At 44.2% G+C, this 22,740-nt stretch overlaps 1 protein-coding gene across 1 annotated transcript in view; it reads left to right on the forward strand.

The window, feature by feature from the left end:
* The window catches only part of zfpm2a (zinc finger protein, FOG family member 2a), a 125,446-nt gene that overhangs the window by 41,603 nt on the left and 61,103 nt on the right, over window positions 1-22,740 (forward strand). Inside the window, exon 4 of the mRNA XM_080470852.1 lies at window positions 17,769-17,893. Within this exon, the coding sequence (XP_080326978.1) occupies window positions 17,769-17,893 (125 nt within the window). The remainder of the gene's footprint in view (window positions 1-17,768; window positions 17,894-22,740) is intronic.

The raw sequence follows: 22,740 nt of genomic DNA on the forward strand, positions 1-22,740 counted from the left end.
CCTTTTACTAAAAGTAACTTCATCAAAGTGATGGATAATGCATTGAACAAGATAGTTGCACAGCAATTACTGCTCAGCAATAGCCTGCACCCTCTCTTGCTGAACACACAAAATATGATTCCTTTTAATGCATAAAATGACCTCAAGAATTTATTGCAGGTACATGCGTTTCGGGAAAAAAAAAAAAAAAAAAAAAAAAGGAAAAAGGGAAAGAGAGAGCAGGGGAAAAAAGTGGATTTGGGCAAGTTGTGCTTGCTAGCTCGGAGCCCCCCGGGGTGTGTATTTTATACTGACAGTGAATCAGTGTTATCGCACCTATCAGATAATGCATTTATCATTAAATTTCACATTTGCATTTAAATCTGGGGAAGGAAATGAGCATTGCTGGCTAAAGATAAGAGCGCCGGGACGACAGTAATAAACCATCACTGTGATCAGTCAGGAGACAGGGCTGAGGGGGTCAGCTCAGAACTATGGGGGCCATGACAAAAAGAAGGCATCACATGCGGAGAAAAGGGCCTTTTTGGGGGCGAGAAAATGCTGAGCTTAAAAATACTTCTTTGAAAAGGAGTGGATGGATGTAGCATGACTAGATGACTGACTGTAATTATGCTTCCCCCTACTACTTAGCCATCAGAATAAGAATTAGAGGCTGGGAGACGCACTGCTGGACAGGCGTCGGGGAGGGAGAGGAGGGAGTTTTATGGGAGTAAAGAGTCTCTTGCATACATCGAGGACGGCTGAGCTGCAGAGGAGGTGATGTGAGACATGATGCCCATTTCATGTTTTACTAAACCGCAGCCCGAGTGCTTCCAAGTTATCAGAGGACTTCGACACTGTGTCCTAATCTCTGCTGTAAAATGGCACTGAGCGCTGGGCTGCATCCAACGCCGAGGAGACATGCCTTTATACGTGCATTGTGTCGGCTTGGCAGCTCGATTATCGGTTCATCTTCGACTTGTTGCCACCCTGTTTTTCCGTCATCTCAATGATATACCAACCAATTAGTGAGTGACTTACACTGAGGCATTCGTGCCCCTCCTGTGTTGTCTCAATGGGCAGCATAGAGTGGGCAGAAATTAATCTTGGCGCATAATAATGCCATTCACTCTCTCATCATGGCTGCCATGAAAGGTCATTTCCCTTTTTAATTTTTCCCATTGTGCTGGAAAAGTCAGATGGGCATGTTATAATTTGAATAAAGAGGGGAATCAGACAATCAGATAGGAACATTTGAAATGACATGACTTCCCGTTCAAAGCGATTAAAAGCAAATTTATTTAGTTTGAGACTGTCTACCCTTTAATCTCTTTGTAAATGTTCAGATAGTTCAGCATTCAAAAGTTCTTTGTTATTCTTTGGCTTAAGTTTAAGCAGCGGTGATTATGATCACCAACAGATAATTTTTAATCACCGCCGCGCGTGCATCTGAATAGGGTGTGTAATGGCCGTTACATAAAAAGAGAGTGAAGCCTTTTAATGAGGTGGGCTAACTCGGAACATGCCCACCTGCTTTGGTGATTCTATTGAAGTACCTCCATACCATTTCCCTTTTGCTGAGTAACAACAAAAGCCTTTTTACAATCTACATCCTGTAATTGAACTTTTTTTCTCTCCGAGCATTTCATCTCCACTTTAGTAACTCACGTCAAGCGCTGTCCACGATTGCCCCCCACCCACCCCAACTCCTCTTCTCTGATTGTCTTTCTGTCTGAACGACGGAGGAACCGTACTGAATGACTCCCTATTAATCTGATAGCCGGCTCTTCTCTGTTGTTCAGAGTGCTGGTGTCTCTTGATGTGGAACACCCAGCGAGTTCCCTCGCTCTCCCCTCGTCTCCACAAGTATGTCCTTAAGCGAATCTGCACGCTGATCTTCTTGTCTCATGTTCATTTCTCGTCACGGATGTTTCACAATCAGCCGCTGATTCGAGAGATAGCGTGTCATGCTACTCTATTCATTTCCATGGACTGGCGGTGATAGGAATCTGACTCTGTCTCTCTCATTCTCTCCCACTTGCTCTCCTCTAGGCTAATTGGGAATGGCGTGTGTTAGCTAGCTAACTCCACTAATGAACTTGTTCTCAGCCTTATCTAAATGCTTGCTCGTGTAAACCACCCCCCCTACACCCCCACCCCGTTTCTGAAAGTCAGGGAAATCCAGGGTTCGTTAAGAGCGCTGTAATTGCGATCGCTGTTCCTCAAGTCTCTACTGTGTGGAACAGCTTCATTTCCTGCGAACACTGATTCATGCTTTCAACCCCCGTTATGAACTGCGGCTCACTAAATCAAGATAAAAAGCTGAAACAGAAGAGTGGACCTGAGACGCATCCCACTACTGTGCTCCACTGTCCACCATCGATGCTTTAACTCTGACTGAGCTGATTTGCTATTTGACTAATGACGCCTCCCATGCTGTGAAGACGTACAGATGAATAAACTGTGCATGTGCTGCGTTCAAGCTTTCAGCCTCATCAAGAATTTATAACCAATCCCTCACAAAGCAAAGTAACTTTACTGTGCACTGGTGGGGAAGTGTCTTTGATCACACCTAATGAGGAAACATTAAAGGAACAGTCCACCAGTTGGTACACGTCAGCTGAAGTTTGCTGAGGATGAATAAAACTTAGCTTGTAATGTATGGATTGCAATCTTGTGATTTATTGATTGGTTGCAGCAGGATCTACTTTTGATCACACCAAACAATTAATGATCTGATTTTTGTTCAGTCATTAACATGTGAATCTAATCCGATGTCCACTTTCGTTCAGTGTACCAGTCACACATACTGTTGTATAGTCGATTCTGCGCCTCTTTAACAGCTCTGCAGAGTATACGAGGTAAAAAAAACTCTAATGCCACTGTGTGGTTTACTAGAAACACTGAATTCTAGTTAAAAAGCCTGTGTTACAAACTGGGGTATGGAGTTTGAAAGGTGTGGGTGTTTATTAGACAGGTAGGTAATAATAAAATACCCAGTTTTTTGGGGGGAACATTTGAGTAAAAGTAAGACATCTCAGGCTCTCTATTTTATTTTTCATCTTTATAAAAGTAGCTGGAATACCTCCTCAACACACAGAAGATAGAGACAGCATGGGAAACAATAGGCAGTGCTCTGACCCACTGTAGCTGTCATCTTACGCTATAAATCCAACACTGAATAAATTGAATTTGTTGCTCGGCTGCCAAGAAGTTGTGCCTCGTGTCCTTTTGCGTTCTATTAAAGTGGGATTGGGATACTTTCTTAAACACACTTTGAATCAGGCAACATATTGAAGAAGGAGAAGGGGATGATTGTGGCAGAGTGCTAACAGAAGTGATGTGATCACCTTGTCCACAAATCTCTTTTTGTGGACATGTCTGTCGACCGGCCCGGCCCAGCTTGCTCAGCTCCTGATGCCAGCTGGGCAGCAGCCAGGGCGAGGCAGGGGTCACATGAAGGAGTGGCCATCTGAGAATCTACCTGACTGTGAGACACAGACGGAGCAAGAGCTAAAAGAGAATCCCCGAACCCCCCCCCCCCCCCCCAGCACTCACACCACACACACTGCAAAATGATATCATCTTTATCCACTCCCGGTCTTTTTTCCCCCCTTTCAAGACATCAAACATGCCCACGCTGAAAAACGCAGCTTCACTCAGATGTAAAAAGTCTCGAGTCTCATTTTTGACTCCAGCCAACCCAGAAGGGTCTGTGGCCAATCAGTCTTCTTCTTGTCTCCAAAGGAGGAAAAAAAAAACCCAAAAACAATAACCATTTCAGGTTTAATGCACATATGTCATGCTCGGAGAATTGGAGGACCAGATGGCCACGATACTGTGGCAGGTGCCTCAACAAATGTTTGCGGTCGCCCGTGCTGCTATTTATATCGTGGTGAAAACACAGACATGCAAATATTTGCAAAAGGACAGTGGGCCCTTTTTGTTGGGAGTCAAAGTGATCACTAAAATAAACAGATGGGATTAAACCTTTTGGGTATTCGTCACCTGAACTTCGACATTCCCTTGGTTCATCTAAAGGAACTCGCTGAGATGAAATAAAGACGGTGGTCTCAAAGGAATTGTACTTATGAAGCCACAGAACAGCCCAGGTTGATGTTCAGGGGCGGCATGTTTAAAATGATAGCATTATAACCTATAAACCATTACTACTCTAAATGTGTCCCTTTTTTTCGTTTTAGTGTGAAGAAATACAATTTAGCATTAAGAAGCAGTCTGCATTTAATTCAGTATTTATCCAAAACCTGAACAATGTCAACATTGTACCATTTCCTCTGACGCTTTCCAGTGCAAAATGCTTGGAAAAACAATGGTCGAAGGGTGTCACTTCTCATGGCACATGATTTTTGTAGGCTTCAGCATGTTTTCAATAGCTCACCATCAAAGTATGGATTTGATGATGATGCAACTTCATCACTATAGCCGACTTCTACAGCTGCAGCACTGATCTCTCAGCACGAGTCTCAATGTTTTAGTTTATCCCCGAATTGTTGGTGAAATTATCCAGAGGGCTTACATTTTATCGAAGGTAATGTTTCATCTTCAATTTGTACACTTTGTACGTTTGACACGGCTACTGTCGGACCTCTGTTCAGCTTCACTCTCGTCAACGGTTCATTGTGTGAGTGTTCAGATTTGTGCAACGTTTTGGCCTCAGCTGAACTGAAAAGCAAACCCAAACTTTGGTGCAAGCGCAGACAAAAACTTTTAAATTCTTGCACAGCAACAGTCCATTTGAGCTCAGTTCAGTCAGGTTGCTCGCAGTAAACAAGGCTTTTTCTAACTCTGTGCCCAAGTCCATTATAAAGTCAGGGTGTCGTCAAGGAAAGGAGGGGCGAGCCGAAATGAGGGAGAGAGACAAACGGAGCACCCAGATGCAGATTAGGCTGCAGAAGATGAGGGTGTAAAAGGGATTTAATGGTAGGATGGATTAGAGAAATCCTTGTAACAATGTTAAATAATTATGGTTCCAGCCGAGATCAAAGCGCCATTGATTGAACCCCTCAAGCCTTCAGCACACAGTCTTGGAAAGCAAAGATTGGTAAACTAGTGCTCAGACCACTCCGGCTGCTCCAGTTAAATTGGATTGGAAATATTAGGATATAGATGAATCCTTCAGGAGGCTTTCGCAAAGCTTTTGTCACCGGAAATGTAGCTTGGGAACGGTATGAAAGGTTTGATAGTGTACTGTCTCGACAGAATCATAAGACGAGGGTGTCGCAGCTGTCTCCACTGATACCTAAGCGTTTTAAGTAGACTTATAGACACACTTGACTGTTATATCAGCAAACTGAAAACTTTCAGTGCAGGCTTTCATTCAAGGTTTTATTTTTTTTTCCCCCCCCTTCCTCTCCTTCGTCTTGTAATCAAGAAATTTGGACGTGCATCATGGCAATTCTCCCGCAGAAAAGGAAGGTTTTATCTCTCTCCTCCAGGGGTTTATTCAAAGTCTTCTGACAAGTCTCACAAAACATGAATGACACTGAGATTGCTGATACTGATGATGAAAGTCCATCATCAGCTTCTCTGTGAGTTCTGGGGCCATGAGTGATGTAAAATTAAATTGCAATCAAAGTGCTGTGTGTAAACATTGTCTGCCTTTTTTTTCCAAATACATTTTTTTCCTTAAGAGATGGTTGATGAAGGCTTTATACTGTATGTATCACCTGTGTTGAGAGAGAAAAACACCTACCCCCCCCCCCCCCCCCCACCACCACCACCACCGCCACTACGCACACACTCAGCGCACAATGTGTGATTATAATGATGAAATATGCAACAAGAGATTAGACAAATCACTGTACTCCTATGCTGCATTGCCTTGATGCAAATTTAGTCACTGATCCGCTATACTAAGAGGCTTTATGAAGGAACTTCATGGTTGTTAGTTATATAATCTAAAATAGGGCAAAATGCAATCACAGTTCTTATCATCTGAGGAAGATGTCACTATATTCAGTTCTAGTTTTTGTGTGCATACGTAGGATGTGGCACACCGAGAATGCCCTTAATAAGATAATTCACTTCCAACCATTTTGTCCGCTTCTCAACCGAATTTGCGTCCACTTACAATGCCTTCTTTTTTTCTCTGATTACTCTTTCACATGTGCACAAAGTGCAGAGGATCCAGCGGAATAAGGGAATAGATCCATTGCTGAATGTGACTGTCTTAAAGCGCGGCTGGTGGCATTGCTTCTGCCCCCCGGGGACTTGACACCCATCGCGCCTTTCTTTAGCTCTCTGAATGTGTTTGTTCTGCAATGCTTACCCTCCCAGGCGCTGCTGCAGCTGCACACATTTTTTTTTCTAAGAGGTATCATTGTAATTGGTTGAATATTTGATGTGTGTATTTAGCATTAACATGGAGACACTTGTACAAGCTGCGCTAGCGGGATGTAACGCTGGGTAAACTATGGGGTGCTCAACTGAAACTTACTGGCACGTGGAATTACTCATTTTCTTTTGGCTCTTTTTTAAACACAACTGTTGTTTGATATACTTTTTTTTTTGGGGGGGGGGGGGTGGGCTATTTTTCATGCATGAGTTCGTATTCTACAAAAAAAAAAAAAAAAAAAGGAAAAGTAAGTGGAGTCGCCAGTGTTTCAGATAGTGCTTGTTTCATATGCATGCCTGGAATTTTACTTTCATTCACCTTGGTGTCCTCACAGATGTGTTTAACCAGTTTGACTCAGTCCAAACTGTCTCTCTTTCTCTCTCTCTCTCTCTCTCTCTCACACACACACACACACGCACACACACACACACACACACACACACACACACACACACACACACACACACACACACACACACACACACACACACACACACACACACACACACACACACACACACACACACACACACTCTCTCCTATGGCCATCACACTGATAGGTATTGATATCAGAGCACTGCCCCTGTCTGTGCAGGCCTCCCATTGGTGATGAACAGCTGGGTTCCCTGCTTGGCCCCTGCTGGTCACACCAATTCCTCCCCATCTATTTCTTTTTCTTCTTTTTTTTCTCACCCTTTTTGTCTGTTTAGGGGTTGGTGCGGAGGGGGGTGGGCCTGCTTGTCAAGTGAATTAAAATAGCAAATAATAGTAATAATAATGATACTGAAAAGTTAATAAAAAATGGCATGTTCCTCCCTGATTGTGCGAGTGTTGTGGTATTCAATTATGCAATTTTCATTGGCATATTAATCATCTTTTCAACAAACAAGCCGCCGTTAATTAAAGCAAAGCATGGATAAAGACGTGTTGCCGGATCATCACTCCGTTTATCACCGCGCACAGACCCGCAGTTAAGTAAATTCAGGCTGTGAGATGAATTTCAATGGTCTCCCCGTTTCTTCCCCTCTGTGTTTGTGTATGTGTGCGGAGTTAACTGTTTATTTATGCGCATTGTGTCGGAGGTGGGGTTTGTGACGTTTCATGTCGGCATGTGTGTGGGAAATTGATTTCTTTTTTGGGGGGGGTGGGGGGTGGGGGGGACCATCACGTTACCAACCACCAGTTGTGAATGAGTTTAATTGTTTCAAACAGACCTTCAGTTCATGTGTCGGGTGGTTCTTTTCATCTCGTTTCCCCCTCTTTCCCCTGCACAGATTTCAATGAAAAATTCTCTTTGATTACGGCTACTACTGCTAAGATTATTCAGACTGACTTACTGAATGGATTTAGATTTCCCTCTCGCCTCTCGGTGTCCACACTGAGCGTGCGGAAGAGGCCAGAGGAAGTGTATGACATCTCTGTACGCACAGGACAGCTCCTGCCCGTTCTCCTTGTCTCTTTTCTAAGGCGTCCTGTGCCTTGCTCATTGGTGGGAGGGGATGGAGATTATTCAGGATCTGGTAAGATATGGGCTCCCACTCTAATCATAGCTCGCTGCCTCTACTGTCATTCAGTCACTAAATAGAAGTAAGGGAGGTGGGGGTGCCTTGGTGGGGGGAGCAGCCAGACAGCCATGCGAGTGCTTGAGTTCCGCCAGCAGAAAAAGAGAAGTGGAAGGCATCTGTAGACACGTCGCTTGTCCCTGTCCCTCATTGTGGAGCAACTTTATCAGCACCAGCCGCTCACCCACTTGCTAAACTGGAGGGCCAGTCGCCTCTTAACTTAAACATAAGATCTTTGTGGTTTGAAGCACTCGGCTGCTCTGCGCCCCAATGTGGATCTGAAAGGCGAACACGACTCCAGTGTCGCCGTCGCCCATCACAAAATCGCACCTCATGGAAAACTTGTTTGTGCTGCGTTAGCTCGAATCTAAATGCACTCAAACAGACTGTTGCACCGGAGGAAGATCCACTCCCCCCTCCTCCTCCTCCTCCTCCTCCGCCTCCTCTCCCACCACCACCACCACCGCCATCACCTCAAAAGGAAAAAGACAGATGATGGAGAGAGGGAGAGGGAGAGTGGGAGAGAGATGGAGATGAAGAAAGAGGAGGAGGAGTGAGAGAGAAGGAAAGAGAGGGGGAGAGAAAAGTCAAAAACCTTCACATAACAATGCCGGAGAAAAATCAGAACATTTTCCACCGAAAGATGGGCCATTTCCAAATCCTTGTGCCCTATCAGACAAATTAAAGTAAATCAAGCATGAAATGAAGCAGAAGAGCCCGGAGATAAGGCTCCTTTAAGTCGTTTACAGATTAGGACAGAGAGAGAGAGAGAGGGAGAGAGAGAGAGGTGCATCTGGTCTCTGGCAGTGAAGGAGGCTAGTTTCTCATTTCACAATAGCAGCCTGTGTATAGGATTACTCTCCCCTGTCACCGACATGAGGAGCAGTGGGGGAATAGCCGTCCACAAAATGTCTCTAAATATTTCCGCCCCCCCCCCCACCAGAAATGTTTCGAACCCCCCAAAAACCTCTCGGCAGTGGCAAAGATGTGACACCTGATAAGTAAAGGTGTTACAGGAGGCGTCTGACCCGCCGTATCGCTGTGATTTGTTTGTCAGTCCATTCTCCTCTTCACCTTTTCTTATGCTCAAGTGGCTTCATCACTGCGCGGCTTAAAAATTCAAATGAATGCCGGATTGGCCGAGCGACGTCACGTGATTGTACGGCTGTCAGCTCCTATGCACGCCTCAAGATCAGGTTCGGGGGTGGGGGTGGCGGGGGTGGAGGGGTGGCGGGGGTGCTGCTGGTGGAGGGTATATTGTACAAATGATTCTCCAAACTGTTTTAATGTTGCATCGCTCTGTAAACTGGGTTGTTTACTATGTACGTGGCACTTCTATTTTCTGTCTTACATCAACAGATTAATTGCTGTTTTATTTTAGCACTCGCAAATAATCAAAACATAATTATGGAGCTAGTTGCTCATGAAGGAATGATATTTTAGAGTGTGCACATTCACACGCACACACACACTCCCCCATCTCATTCATGCATGCACAAACCAACCCCCCTCTCCATCTCCATTCTCACACACATGCGTACTCTCACACACGCCAAAGCACCCACACAAGGCAAGGGTGCGCTGCTCTTTGATGCCGCCCGTTGAGCCCTCGCAGGATTTTGTTTCACTCCTTCGGTGTATCTTTTCTGGGAGTGATGAGAGGTGGGCCCCGGCTCCGGCGCGCAGCCCGCTTCCGAAGGCGACGAAAGCTGGCCCCCGTCGCCGGGTAGCTGCTCTCCGGAGCCGCGACCTTGACCTTCCCGGCCCAAGTCTTAGGTTTAGCTCCTTTATCGCTCAATCTGCAGGCATTTAAAAATACTCCTGAAACTCAATGATTTAACCCGCTTTTACGCTGTTCACATCAAAACTGGATGAAAAAAAAAAAAAAAAAAAAAAGCTTAATCCATCTTATCTGTTGACTGTCAAACTGCTCCGGCTAAAACCTACTCACAAAAGACAACTAGGTCACCCAGGGAAAAAAAAAAAAAAAAAAAAAAACAGAATTCCCTCTTACCCAGGGGAAGTTGCTGGCTGGTAATTGACTTGGGAGGAGATTCAGGAGCACTTAAAAATAGTCTCCTCCTGAATTAGCCGTAGAATATCAAAAAGGTAGAGAGGTTTACTTGTGATCACCTGTTTGTCTCAATAGTTCAAAGCACTCTCACAGTCAATCTGTATCCATTGTTATTGTAAATACAGTACACCTCCTATATGGTGCTTTGTTTTGCTAAATTCAAGACCAAAGTGAATAGTGACTTCTTTCCGCGTCTGAGCCTTGTTATCCATCTGTCTTGGATGCATGCATTCCCCACGCACATCCCATCAATTACTCATTCAGCCTGACACACTCAGGTAGAGTAATGTCCCTTTGATGGTTCAGAAATTTTAAAGAAAAACATTTAAAATAATCAGATTCCAGCCGGAGTGGTGTGTGTCCTCTAGATGTTGTCGGCGATTGGGGCCATATCTCTGTGTGAGGACAGTCATTCTTTAAGTTTTGCTGTCTCCGTTTACATGCTATCAATAGAAATTGCCGTGCTTCTCCAAAGATGGATGTCTCCGAGATTGTTGTCAGCCTGCCTGCTGCTAACTTTGTCGGGCTTTTGATGAGACGGAGTAGTTGACAGCTGGTATATTTCAATTGTTCAATGACACCAAACAACAGTCTCCGTGCCGATAATGTACTGCAGGGCTGAAGTTATTGCCTTTGAACGTGTGCAGCAGTGCATATACTCAGCTGTCTTTTTTCATATAGTGGATAACCTCGATAAAGTTCAGATTTAAATTTTTTTTGAAAGGACTATGACTAGGTTATGTCATATTAAAATAATTTTCAATTTGAGCCTCAAACATGCACTTTTTAGTTAAAAAGTGTAGTTAAAGTGCTACTTCTTCACCCTGCGTTCTCCCTCTTTGGTTTAAAGGCACAATATGTAATATTGTGTCAAATGCAAATAAAAAGAATACCTTTAATGATAAACTGAATGACACAAAACTACAATCTTGACTTCATCTCATTTACGTATCGAAGGGCAGCTCACTGCTCCAGCCTGTCTTGCAGTTCGAGTTTGCACCACAAGGTGGTGTTTTGAGTCATTAAAAAAAACAAAACAACAATGTCTGAAGCTCTTGGCTACAATGGTGAAGTGTCAGCATGGACCCACTGAACTCAATCAAGAGAACTGCTACTGAAAACCAAAAGGACTCACAGTCATCTTGTTTACAGTCATAGTAATCTTATTTACAACAGAGGTATGACCTTCACTTTGATGGCTCTGTCCTCGAAGTCAAAGGTAGAACACATAAGAAGTGATGCCACCTTGGTAATTGGGTCTTGTTAAATAGCTGTCGTGTTTAGTCTTCCATCAGGTCTTCTCAAAGCCTCGCAGTTTATTCACCCTTCTATCTATTAGTTTGAGAATGTTCTGCTGTGTCTTCTCTTGTGAAATGACGAGGCTCAGACCAGTTGGTCAACATGCTGGGTTCATCACCTGCAGCACAAAACTAAGACATTCTTAAGGTGACACCAACACTCCTGTTCCTATACTCTGCGTATTTACACTGAAAATATCAACTCCTAACTACTTTATCTATCAGATGCTTTAAACATTTGGCAGAGGTGTAATCTTCCATTCAGTTAAGACTTGCCAGTTTGAAAAAGTCAATAGTCAATAGTTGAAGAAAGTTTTGCTTTACGTATAATCACCTCTCATGTTTGTAGCAACCTTTTAAAAAAATACTTTGCTGCTATGGTTAGTTTAGTGACAAGAGGCTAGGAGTCTTCCATCAAAGCTCCCCGGCCTCCACCACCACCACCACCACCACTGTTCCCCCAGCCGTTCATGCCCCTCCAAGCCCTCACAGCCCAGTCCGTGTGGAGTGTCACTGCTAAAATGCCCTAATCCCTTTGGCTTGTTTAACTCTTTACCCCAAAGCCGCTCGCTGCCTGAAAACAAGCCTGACCTGAAGGGTTGAACCCCCCTACTACAATCCCCCACCACTGCCACCACACACTTATCCCCCCACCCCCACCCCCCATCCTCATGTGGCTAAACTAATGTGGTTGCCTGGAAACTTGCTCTCCAACAAATGGCCTCTCTGGTCTGCCCCACTGTTCAGGGACGAAAGCGGCCCCATCTAGGCAGGGTTTGGGTGGGTAGTGGAAGGGGTGGTGGGCGAGGGTTAGGAGGGGGGAGGCGGGGTGGCGCTACTAGCAGCGGGGGTCGTCCGCTGTATTAAAACAAGTGCCTTTCTTAAAGATAATAGTGTGGGCTGTGGGTTATAAATGATGCATTTTGCACACTAGGACCCGATAATAGCGGTTTGGGTGGGAGGGGGAGAAAGTTCATCGCTCTCTTATCAAAGCTCTGTGACATTTCTCCTTCAGCTGTAAAATTTCATATCACATATCTGCTTTAAAGATGTGGCACCTTTTGTTGAACCGATACAGTGCATTCCATTTCACCCCATATGCCTCCCTCATGGTATATTAATTTATAGCCCATTTGCTGGCTCTATAACACGGCCTATCAGTGGAGATGACTGGGATTCAGTAGGACATCTTTGAATTGCCACGCACAGGTTATTGAACTTTGAGCAGCAGTCATTTATTTTCTTTGATTCAAAGGCACTGCTTGATATCAAGAGGGATCGTCCGCCGTGTGAAGCTCAAGCACATTTTCCCTCTTGTCTCTACCCTGTCGCTCTTTGTTTTCCTTCAGCGGCTGCCCTTACTGTTAATGCACTAACAATGACTGCATAAAGGTGAAGTAAACCATAAGCTCGGTTGGCGATCAGAGGATTTCTTGCGGCGCTGCAGGCAATTTCTTCTCCTTGAACTTGGTTCTTTGAACTAGTTAGAGAAGTTAAATTTGTGTTGAAAAGAGCTGGAGCAGATCCATCGCTTTTACAAATGTTAATCTGCAGTGCCGGGTTGATGATGTCGTTTGTCATCTTTGACTATTAGCAGAGACCTTCCTCCAGGCCAGAAATTAGATTAGGAAAATTCAGATCTACACTTTAAGTGCATTAATAGAAACATTTGCGGAGGGGTGGAATATATCACAGACTTTTAAAGTATTCTGGGGTGGAATACTTGAGTGTATACTTCAATGCAATAAAAATAGTTTGATCCTCGTGGAACTTTATGTGAAAGACTCAAACCAAAAGTAAATGACTATGAATTTAAATGCACAGAATCGATTCCATTGGTTATGTTCATGCAGAGTTTGTCTGCTGGATTTAGTTTGGTTGTATTTCTCCTGTTTGGTTTTAAAATGGTGTTTAATGGGACACTGCTGTGGTAGTGGTCTTTGCACTGTTGCGTTCCAGCAAGGGTCTATTGTATTGTATTGTATTCTATTCTAAATGACGAGACAAATCTGTGTGGATTCTACATGTTCTCCCTGTGCCTGATTGTGTCAGATGTCAAATATTACATACCTACAAATGTCATATTAATATTACCTTTTTAAAATGTGCCACATTTACGTGATACAGTAACCAATAAGCTGATGCAGTCTTAAGCACCAGTTAAATCAATATGATAGTGAGCCACATTGGTGTTTTCCTCTTTAACCTGACAATTACAGTAACAATGTCTTTTTTTCTTAACCTTTTGAAAGTGCAGTAATGCAAAAAAAATGTGGGACTGGGTCAGAATTTACCAAACCACAAACATCTCAAAGGCGAAATAAAAGTCTGTAACAAGCTAAAATGTGATCTTCTACATAGGCAATACGGTCCGATTTTGCCATTTATGTTGCCATATATAAAAAAAGAGGAAAAATAAATATTATGGGGATCCTAAAAGGTGTTTCTCTGTGCTTAATAATATTATTGAAAAGTAGACAGAAGTATTTCACCTCGGCCTGTCTGTCATTGGACCACACCCATTAATTCTTTAAATCATAGCAGGCTGGCATCCTGCCACTGAGAATCTCATTAGCATTCAGTTGTATGCCATTGAAGAGAGAGAGAGAGAGAGAGAGAGAGAGAGAGAGAGAGACAGAGAGAGAGAGAGAGTTCCCTATTTCTGTGCACCGTAAAAGAAAAGAAAGACAGGACACGCACACATTAAAAAAAATAAATAAAAAAAAACAAACAGATGCCAGCATGGAGCATCTTGGGTGCTATCTGAGGAGGATCTCTCCACACAAAGGGACATTCATTGGTCTGCCAAGTATCTGTGGAGTGCAGGAACAGACCCTAGAGTCTAGCGACAGATGATGATCTTATCGAGGGAGGGGTGGGGGTAGGTGGTAGGGGGGGTAGGTGGTGGTGGTGGTGGTGGTGGTTTAAGGGGGTGGTTTGGTAGTAGAGGGGTGAAGGTGGTGGTGACGTTTTGGTTGGGATTCAGAGGAGTGGGTACAGCTCTCGAGCCACATCGTGGGCTCGCATTTTGCCAAGTGTGTGGCATTTGAGGATTGGATGATGAGGACGAACACAGGCGCCGGGTTTGTTAAATCTCCTAATAGCCCATTATGAGCTTTTCTCTTACTTCAGTCTGCTGTTTGCAGTTTCACGGGTTAAACGCTGTGACTTCTGTATTTATTCAGAATTTATTTGTAATGAGTATAGGTAATAGAGTTGGGATTTGGGGGCTTGTAAAGAATTGAATTATCACTGTGACATAAAGACTTTTTGCAGCCATAATTACAAAAATTGTCAGCGGCTCAGTTGGTAACAGACCACATCTGTCAGTATATATATATATATTTTTTTTTGCAGCGTTCATAAACCTGTAAAATGCTCATAGTGAACGTACAGCCAGCCCATGAAGGGAACTCATTATTCATCCACGGGTGTTTTTGTGGAGATCTTCCACTAGTATCTGCAACAGATGTGACAAGCCATCTGTGAGCCAAGGTCCTCAGGCAACATTTGGTGTGAGATGCACACAACTGGCACCTAAACATGGTGGACCACAAACCACACAAATTGAATCATACCCTCTTCACCCCCCCCCCCCCTCTCACTCTCGCACCTACACTAACTGGTACCCCCGTTTTTTTTTTGTTTTTTTTGTTTTGTTATTTCCCATCTCGGTCATCCCACCCACAGGAGAAAGAAACAGTGAGGGGAATCAGAGTCGGGCTGGCTGGGGATGGCTTGAGTTGTGTGTCAAACGGGGCTAAACAGGAACTTGCATCCAAGCGGTTAAAGGCCGTGGGTCTTATCTGAGGACAAACAGAATGCATCAAGCGGTGGCTGTTGCTCTCAGTGATGACGACCAGCTGTGCACCAATGTTTAATTATTTCTCTGTAATGAGCTTACCCACCTTCCACTGCAGCACCAGGAAGACAGCATGCAACAGCAGGGAGGGAAGGGAGGGAAGGGAGGGAAACGGAGAAGGGGGGTGGTGGGTGGTGGGTGGTGGTGGTGGGTGGTGGTGGTGGTGGTGGGGAGGGGGAGATAACACCGGTCCAGATTATGTTATTTTTCAGGTCTGTTCCAAAAACTCTTTGCTCCAAACAATAAATGCACCTTCCACGCATGCGTTGGTTTTCCTACGATTTTCCATGTGAGTGTAACAAAGGTGAGGCTTTACAAGTGAATTTTCATTATGGGTGACATTTCGCTCCATATTGTCGCAGGAGTGACCACCATTGATGAGTATATGATCAGCAAGGTGTCATTTGAAGCGGCGTGGCAACGTCAACCCGTCGGTTCAATCATGTTTATGCATGCCAAGCGGCACATAAGCACACATCTCCATAGCAGCACAACGGACGAGCACAATGGCGTGCGGCAGATACACGGTTGATATTTACAGAGTAGAACAGGGCTGAATAGGTCATTATGACACACATGCATCAGAAAGTTCAGTGATCACTTCAGTCCATTCAGCGTGAACCGAATGCCCCCAGTACCTCTTAGCCATGCGCATTAACAAATGGGTTAAAAGACACAGTGTCAGAGACACATGTAGAGTTTTGTTTGTAAAAATAATACTGTACATTACAATAATATACATTCAGATGGTTGTTTTAGAGTTTAAGCACCATTATGCACCACCTTCAGCAAATCATCTTATCAAAATGGAAGCACTTCCATGCATTGCTGACTGCGCCCTCTGATTGACGAACATATTTTCATAAAGAATGGCACTAGAGTTGATCAGTCGTTGAACCTTTATTAGAATAAAGGCTTTGGTTTGGTTGGGTTTCGGCAACAAAAGCACTTTGTTAGGTTCAGGATGGGGCCATGAAGTGACCATGTCTGTGCTGTCATATTAATTCTTCTCATCAGGTCAACTGGAAATGGTTCGCAATAGAGTGTTTGGATGGAGCACTGAGCCCCCATAATGTGATGCCATGTTGTTGTACATGTTGGTGGAGGAAGCACAAACTTAATGAGTACTGCTGCAAAACAGAAAAGAAAAGAAAAAAGTTAATTCAGGAGATGATTTGTCACAGAATCAAAGATATGAGAAAAAGAAAAGCAACGCAAAAAGAGCAGAGATTTATAAGATATTGATAAGATATTGGTGGCTGGAAAACAAAAGATGCACAACACCACAGATAAAAGTCATGGGTCGTCAGGTAGAAAATGCTTTTTAATAGAGCCAAAATACAAAAGCAATCATAAACGCAAATGCTTTAAGATGTTGCATATCACATTACGTGTTGTACATTGTATGAACTCAATCTGTAAGCGGTCTTCTCCTACAGATTGAGTTCATACAATGTGCTAGATTGATCGTTTGTGTTCTTTTGTGTCCTATTTGTAGATCAACTTCCATAAAACCACATTTTATATGTGCATCCCAATCAACAGTCAATGTTCCTAACCAACACTCAGAATTACAACCGATTGTCTTTCCTGCCATGATTACGATGTGCCACAAGAGGGCATGCTGTATATAATTATGGGGGGGTGGGGGGGGGGGGATTTGTTGTTGTGTTTATGCAAAGACAGGCCTGACCTATACTGCTGCTCTGGAGTTGACTCACATCTTTGACCCGCCAATAGTCGGTCCGGTCAGATCTATTCAAGCACTCACATGTGTGTCAGACTTGATAAAAGTTCTTTTTTTTTCCGAGTTTGAAGAACTTCGTGTGTCCAGAATGTTTATAAAACCAGATATAATTTGTTGTTACAGATGTTTGAATCATCAGATTTTCCCTAACAAGACTTCTTGGTGTTGTCAAGGCAACCAGTCGGAAATGTACTGTTAAGAGCTGCATACTTTCCCTCTGCGACACACACACACACACACACACACACACACACACACACACACACACACACACACACACACACACACACACACACACACACACACACAAGGGAAACATCCTCCTCTGTAAACTATGTCACAGCCGGCCACAAAGTTTATCATAACTATTTGATTAATCACCGTCCCGAAAAAGTACACTGAATCTAAGAGATAAGATAGGCAGGGGTGTCGGGGAGGTGAGCACCGGTAGTACTAACAGTGCTATCCGGTTCCACTGTTAATTAACTGGAGCTCTGCGCAGCACTAACAAGGGCCCTGCCTTCCTGGAACAACAGAAATAGGCCTGCCACTAGCTGCTCCCGCCAGCCAGTGAGTCTGCACTGTCTCACAGAGATTATCTCCCCACAAGACACCTTTCAAGTAAGGTTAGCGCGCCATGTGTCTGAGGAACACCATCAGATGGATGCTCGCTTGATTTGCTTATCCAGTTTGAAAATGGTTGGCTGTAACCTTCACTGTTTGATAAAGGTGCAATAGCAAGATTGCAGATGTAGGTCTGAGGTAAATAGGACAATAAATGAACGAACGTCGCTGTGATTTGATGTGGAACTTGTGTGCTATATTAAGCAATATGGCTGACCTTTTTACGGTTCTGGTGTGTGTGCTTTTTTTTCTTCTTTTTTTCTTTAGGAGAGCTTGATGCGTTCCTTAAAGATGGCGAGCGTCGTATCCACAGTCGGCAGCAGCTCCCCGTAGGGACAACTTGGGGTCCGTTTGAAGGGAAGATCGAGATGAGCACCGACAACACAACACTGGTATGTCCACAATTTGTCTCAACTACTGTTTAACATGGAGGAGCTGCTTTCTGAAGGAAGACAATCGTACTTCAGCTGTATAATATATAAAAGTTAACCTTCAAACACTACAGCCGACAGATGCTTTTGGAAAAAAAGGGAACTAAAAACTACTAAAATGTCAACTCTGTACAATCTGCACGGTACGTAATAAAAGTGTTATTGAAGGCGTCATTTAAAAGCAGATCGAGGCTCAAGCAAGCAAATAGGATCAGGCAGCTTGTTCCAGAGACTTAACAGAAAACAATTAGTCAGCCCTGCTCTTTAACCTCAACTCTGCAACGACAAAGGGGCTATTTGTCGAGGATCTCAGGTAACGTGAAGGCAGAACGAACATTCTGATGAAGGAAATGCTATGTGCTTGACTTTAAACCCCAGAATTAAAATTCCAGCTGAGCTACTGATCAAGGCAGGTGAAAAGAGCATGAAGCAATAATGGAAAATGAGAGCAATTATTAAAGAAGTGCTAAAAAAAAAAAAGGGGGGGGGGGCAGTGAATGTAAGCAATGGCCCTAAGTTGTTCCAAACAAGACTGAACTAAAGCAGAATGCATAAGCCGGGATCAAATTTGATACAGATTTCTTGTTAATCCAAATACTGATTTTATTATCGCTTAAACCCTGCATGTTGTACTTTTTTTCTACGCAGAAACGGTTCTATCAACGGCTAAGTAGCAGCTGATCTGCGGTGTAAAATAGATTCATTTTCCAATTTTTTCCACAAAGGCTCACTCTCACCATATTGTTGTCAGGCAAGTGAGCTATTGTGGAAATCCCAATTTTTTTTTTAATGAACATATAGTTTTAAGATGTTTGCATTTTTTGCGATGTTCAATTAATCTCATATATGAAAATAACATCACTCATTAGTGCATGAAACGGCTTCATAAGTAGGTACGCAATCAGTGTATCTGAAATAATCAAGTATTCAAAGAATTAATTGGCATATACATATTCATTTAAAAGTCTAAATGGTGTCCCAATGTTGCCTTCAACGGCTTCCAACTGCTTTGTAAAACATTAATAATTTAACTATTGTTTTTCCAGGATAATTTTACTTAGATCTCTGTATTTGGTCAAGCTCTGCCTTCAGTGGCCAATCCAACATGATTACTAGAAATCCCTACATCTAAAGACCATATTAATGTCAACTCCCCTGACAATCAGATCTATTGAGGTGGCTCTTTCGGGATCCAACACTTTGAAGTGCATCTGTTTTAACCATTCAATCTGCATATTTTATGACAAAACATTTGTAATTGCTGGATTTGGGGCTCAGTCCAGGCTTCAATTGAGCGAAGTCACAATCCATTATTTTTGATGTTACGCTGCGCGCAGCAGCTTTATATCTCTTGTTTCAAAGATCCCAGCAGACGCCCGTGTTGACCCGCTGCTCGGCTGGAGTGACAAGTCCTCCATGGGTTTGATATCCCATTCTGCATTTGGATTAATTAAGAAATTCCTATTAACCAGCCTCACATTCATCCCTTTAAGAAACATAAGGGAAAGTCCAGGAGGATTTTGGACTCAGAGGCCAACACACACACCCCCCCCATTACTCAGTTTTGCCAGATTCTTTAAATGCGGCAACTTTATTAAATCATTTTCCGAACAGTTCTGAGTGTTTTTTAAGCTCCCCTCATGGTTTTGAAGTCATCAGTGGCTTTAAATAACTCAGGCCGTATTATAGCCATGAAATATGGCTTCTCTCAGGGTAAAGCCAGTTATCCTTGGGCGGAAAAGTGATTTGACAGAGCAACACCTCGAGTCGCCTTCCACAGTAACACACTCCATATATTTCTCTGGCAATCGCTGCATGAATATCTCTGAAAGGTGTCCAAAACCAACCTTCAGCTGTCCCTCTAATGACCCCTCCGGCTCAACAGCTGACATCACAAGAACCACCACCTCCTCCCATTGTTCGTTGTGTTTGAGTGTCTGACAAACTTTACAAAATCCATAACACTACCTCGCAAACAAGATGCATAAAGTGATTGTTGCTCTTGGCAAAAGTGATAAGTTCTTAACTAAGTGCCCTCTGAGGAATTCATCACTGCTTTCCAGATCCTCCTCAGGTTTTCTTTCTATTTTTTTAAGTGAGCAGGTGCTGGTCATCACCTGTAATAGGCCGTGGAGGGGTTACAGAATATGCCAAGCCTCCCTCGCAATTAAAAGCAAAGGGAGAAGCTCTGGCATATTGCCTTTAAGGATCTCATGTGTGTCTATTCTCATGAGGGCCCTTTCAGTGCTTTGCTTCTTGCCCTCTTCCTCTCCTAAGTTACATCTCTCAAACAGGGTACTGGCTGTTAGCAGCTTCTCACTATGTCTCATTAAAGGCTAGGTCAACCCAACTGCCGTGTTTTTGTTTTAGCGAGCCTCCTTGTAGGGTTCAGGGAAACTTTTTTAAGCATGATTCTTCGATGCCGAATGAGTCCGAAACTCGCAAATTCTCGCACTCCCGCGTATCGCGTGGGGAATCGTCTCAATTTACAGCAGCCTCGTCTTATCGGTTCTTTCATTTAATCAAGCCTCTAGTCATGGAGCTGCCGCCTTGTTAAACATGCAGCCATTGGCAACATCCCTAACAAAGTGCTGCGTTTATCTCAGGTATTTCGGTGGGAGGCGAGGGAGCCGTGCAAATCTTCAAGCACTGACACATCAGGACAGGAGCAAACCCTGATGTCGCACCTGGAGGGGGGGGGTGAAACAACAAATGCGAATGTGTGAGGGGGGGGGGGGGGGGAGCACGGCTGGGTGCATGTCAGGGCGGCCGGTGCTGCAAAGGAGCAGGGTCGCAAGGTGGCAGAAAGCGTTTGAGGTAGAAATAAAGGCTCATTGCTTCATGGGGCTCTACCTCACCTCGGAGGCACTCTCAGTCATTCTTATGAAGTGTGACCTCCGCAGACTATTAAATCTCCTTTTACTCTGGTATATTTTTTGAAACCTCAGAGGTGAATGAATTACCCAGCAGCAGTCAGGTGTGTGGCAGGAGTGACACCTCTCTCATGCTTGAAACACACGACCCTCCGGTGAGATATCGATGTGCCCTCTCTAAAAATCAAACATATTTTACGCCTTCATCCAGACAAGTCATTTAAGATTCTTCGTTTTCAGAGGTCACACCGTTTTTTGTTTTTCTTTTGTCGCGCCAACACGAGTCCCTCTCTCGATCCTTGGCGTGACGCCCAGAGAAGGACTAAAGTGTAATAGCAACTTAAAGTAGCTTATGGTAAATAATGGAAATACAGTAAATTTAAGGAGTGTTTAACATTTAACTGCTTAGGAGAGACACTTTGGCACGCACAGGAAGAGAGCGTTAGCGGGTTCGACCGGTGTCTTGGGAGCAGTGGAGGTATAGAGATAGAAGGTGGGAGAAGGTTTGTTACTGGTCCCCAGAGGCAGCGAACGGGGGGGTGGGGGGGGGGCTGATGCCGGAGCTGGCCTTTTCTACATGTGCTGCGGCGTGGGAGCCTGTGTGGGGTTCGGCTGCCAGTGGACGACAGGCCTCAGTATAGCTGAGAGGAGTGATGGATGATGGTGAAAAAGAGCGGCGAGCCGAGCGTTACAGTCGGCCGTCCAGGCAGCCCCGGAAAAGAGCGGTATAAAGCTTGAAGAAGAAAGAATCAAAAGGGAGTGAGGGAGAGTAAGAGCGGGAGATAGCAGGGAAAAACAGAAGGGAAAAAAGCATGACAGGAAATCTGGGCATCTGCAGGACAGAGATAGGGTCACATCTCAACCGTTTATCAAAGAGGAAAGCAGATTTCACAGCTGATGGGTCGGCCGTGGCAGGTCTGTAGACCCTAGGGGCTCGGCTTGGCATGAGGGACTGGAGTTGTAGTTATTGCTGTTGCAAACCTGTTAACACAACCACATTGCAGGCGCGTTAGATAGCTCATATGCCTTCTGTGGTAGCTTTATGCGCCCCCTTTTTTATTATTTCTCGATCACATTTGGAGTCTGTGCAATTTCCATTGAAACATAGAACTTGTTTTGACTTAATTCAATATATTTGAAAAAGTTAATGGAACAGTTTTAATGAGGGTTTGAATTTCCTAGGAGTACTGTCGCCCGGCAAAAATATTGGAAGCAATAAGCTCTCAGCTCCACTGAACGACAAACCAGAGTCTGAACTCAAAACTAAGTAATTGGTCCAGGTCAGAACACTTTGCAGAGTGAGGCGAGACAGGAGAGGTAGGGTCAAATCAAGTAAAAGAGGAAAAAACTAAAAAGGAAAAAAATGATCTTGAAAGAATGAAACACCTCGGAGTTGGCCCGGTGCTGCCGTTGTTAGCTGCCTTTCCCTGCTCGGCTCCTCTTCCTCCCCTCTCTCCTCTCCGTCTGACTGATGGAGCTGCCAGTGTGCCGTCTCATCCCTCACTTCTCTCACTGATCAATCAGACCATTAGACTCCAATTACAGCCGCAGCCCCGGCGCAGGTGAGCGACGAGCACATTCAGCCGGCTGCCGACGACGCCTCCGCCCCGGCTTCCTCGCGCTCTCCAAATTAACGCAAATTAATAGTGACACTCAGACATAAATGTCTGCAATCGGGGGGCCAAATTAACAGTCTGGGTCGAAGCTATTGAGTAGCAGGTGTCTTTAAAAGCGGTAATTACCTATGCTGGACAGAACCGGGAGGAGAAGGTGGCCCACTGTTTGCCTGGAGTAAGAGGCCTGGCCCCGGTGAGCCTGGCTCCCATTGTAGGTGTTAATAATTGATTGGGAGGCAAGCTATTAATGAGCAGCAGATTTTGAGCTGTGTTGTAAATGTGTGTTGATGAGGGTGTTGCCGCCTCTTGTACAATGCCT

Source organism: Lipophrys pholis (assembly GCF_963383615.2).
Source record: "Lipophrys pholis genome assembly, chromosome: 9".
Lineage (NCBI taxonomy): Eukaryota > Metazoa > Chordata > Actinopteri > Blenniiformes > Blenniidae > Lipophrys > Lipophrys pholis.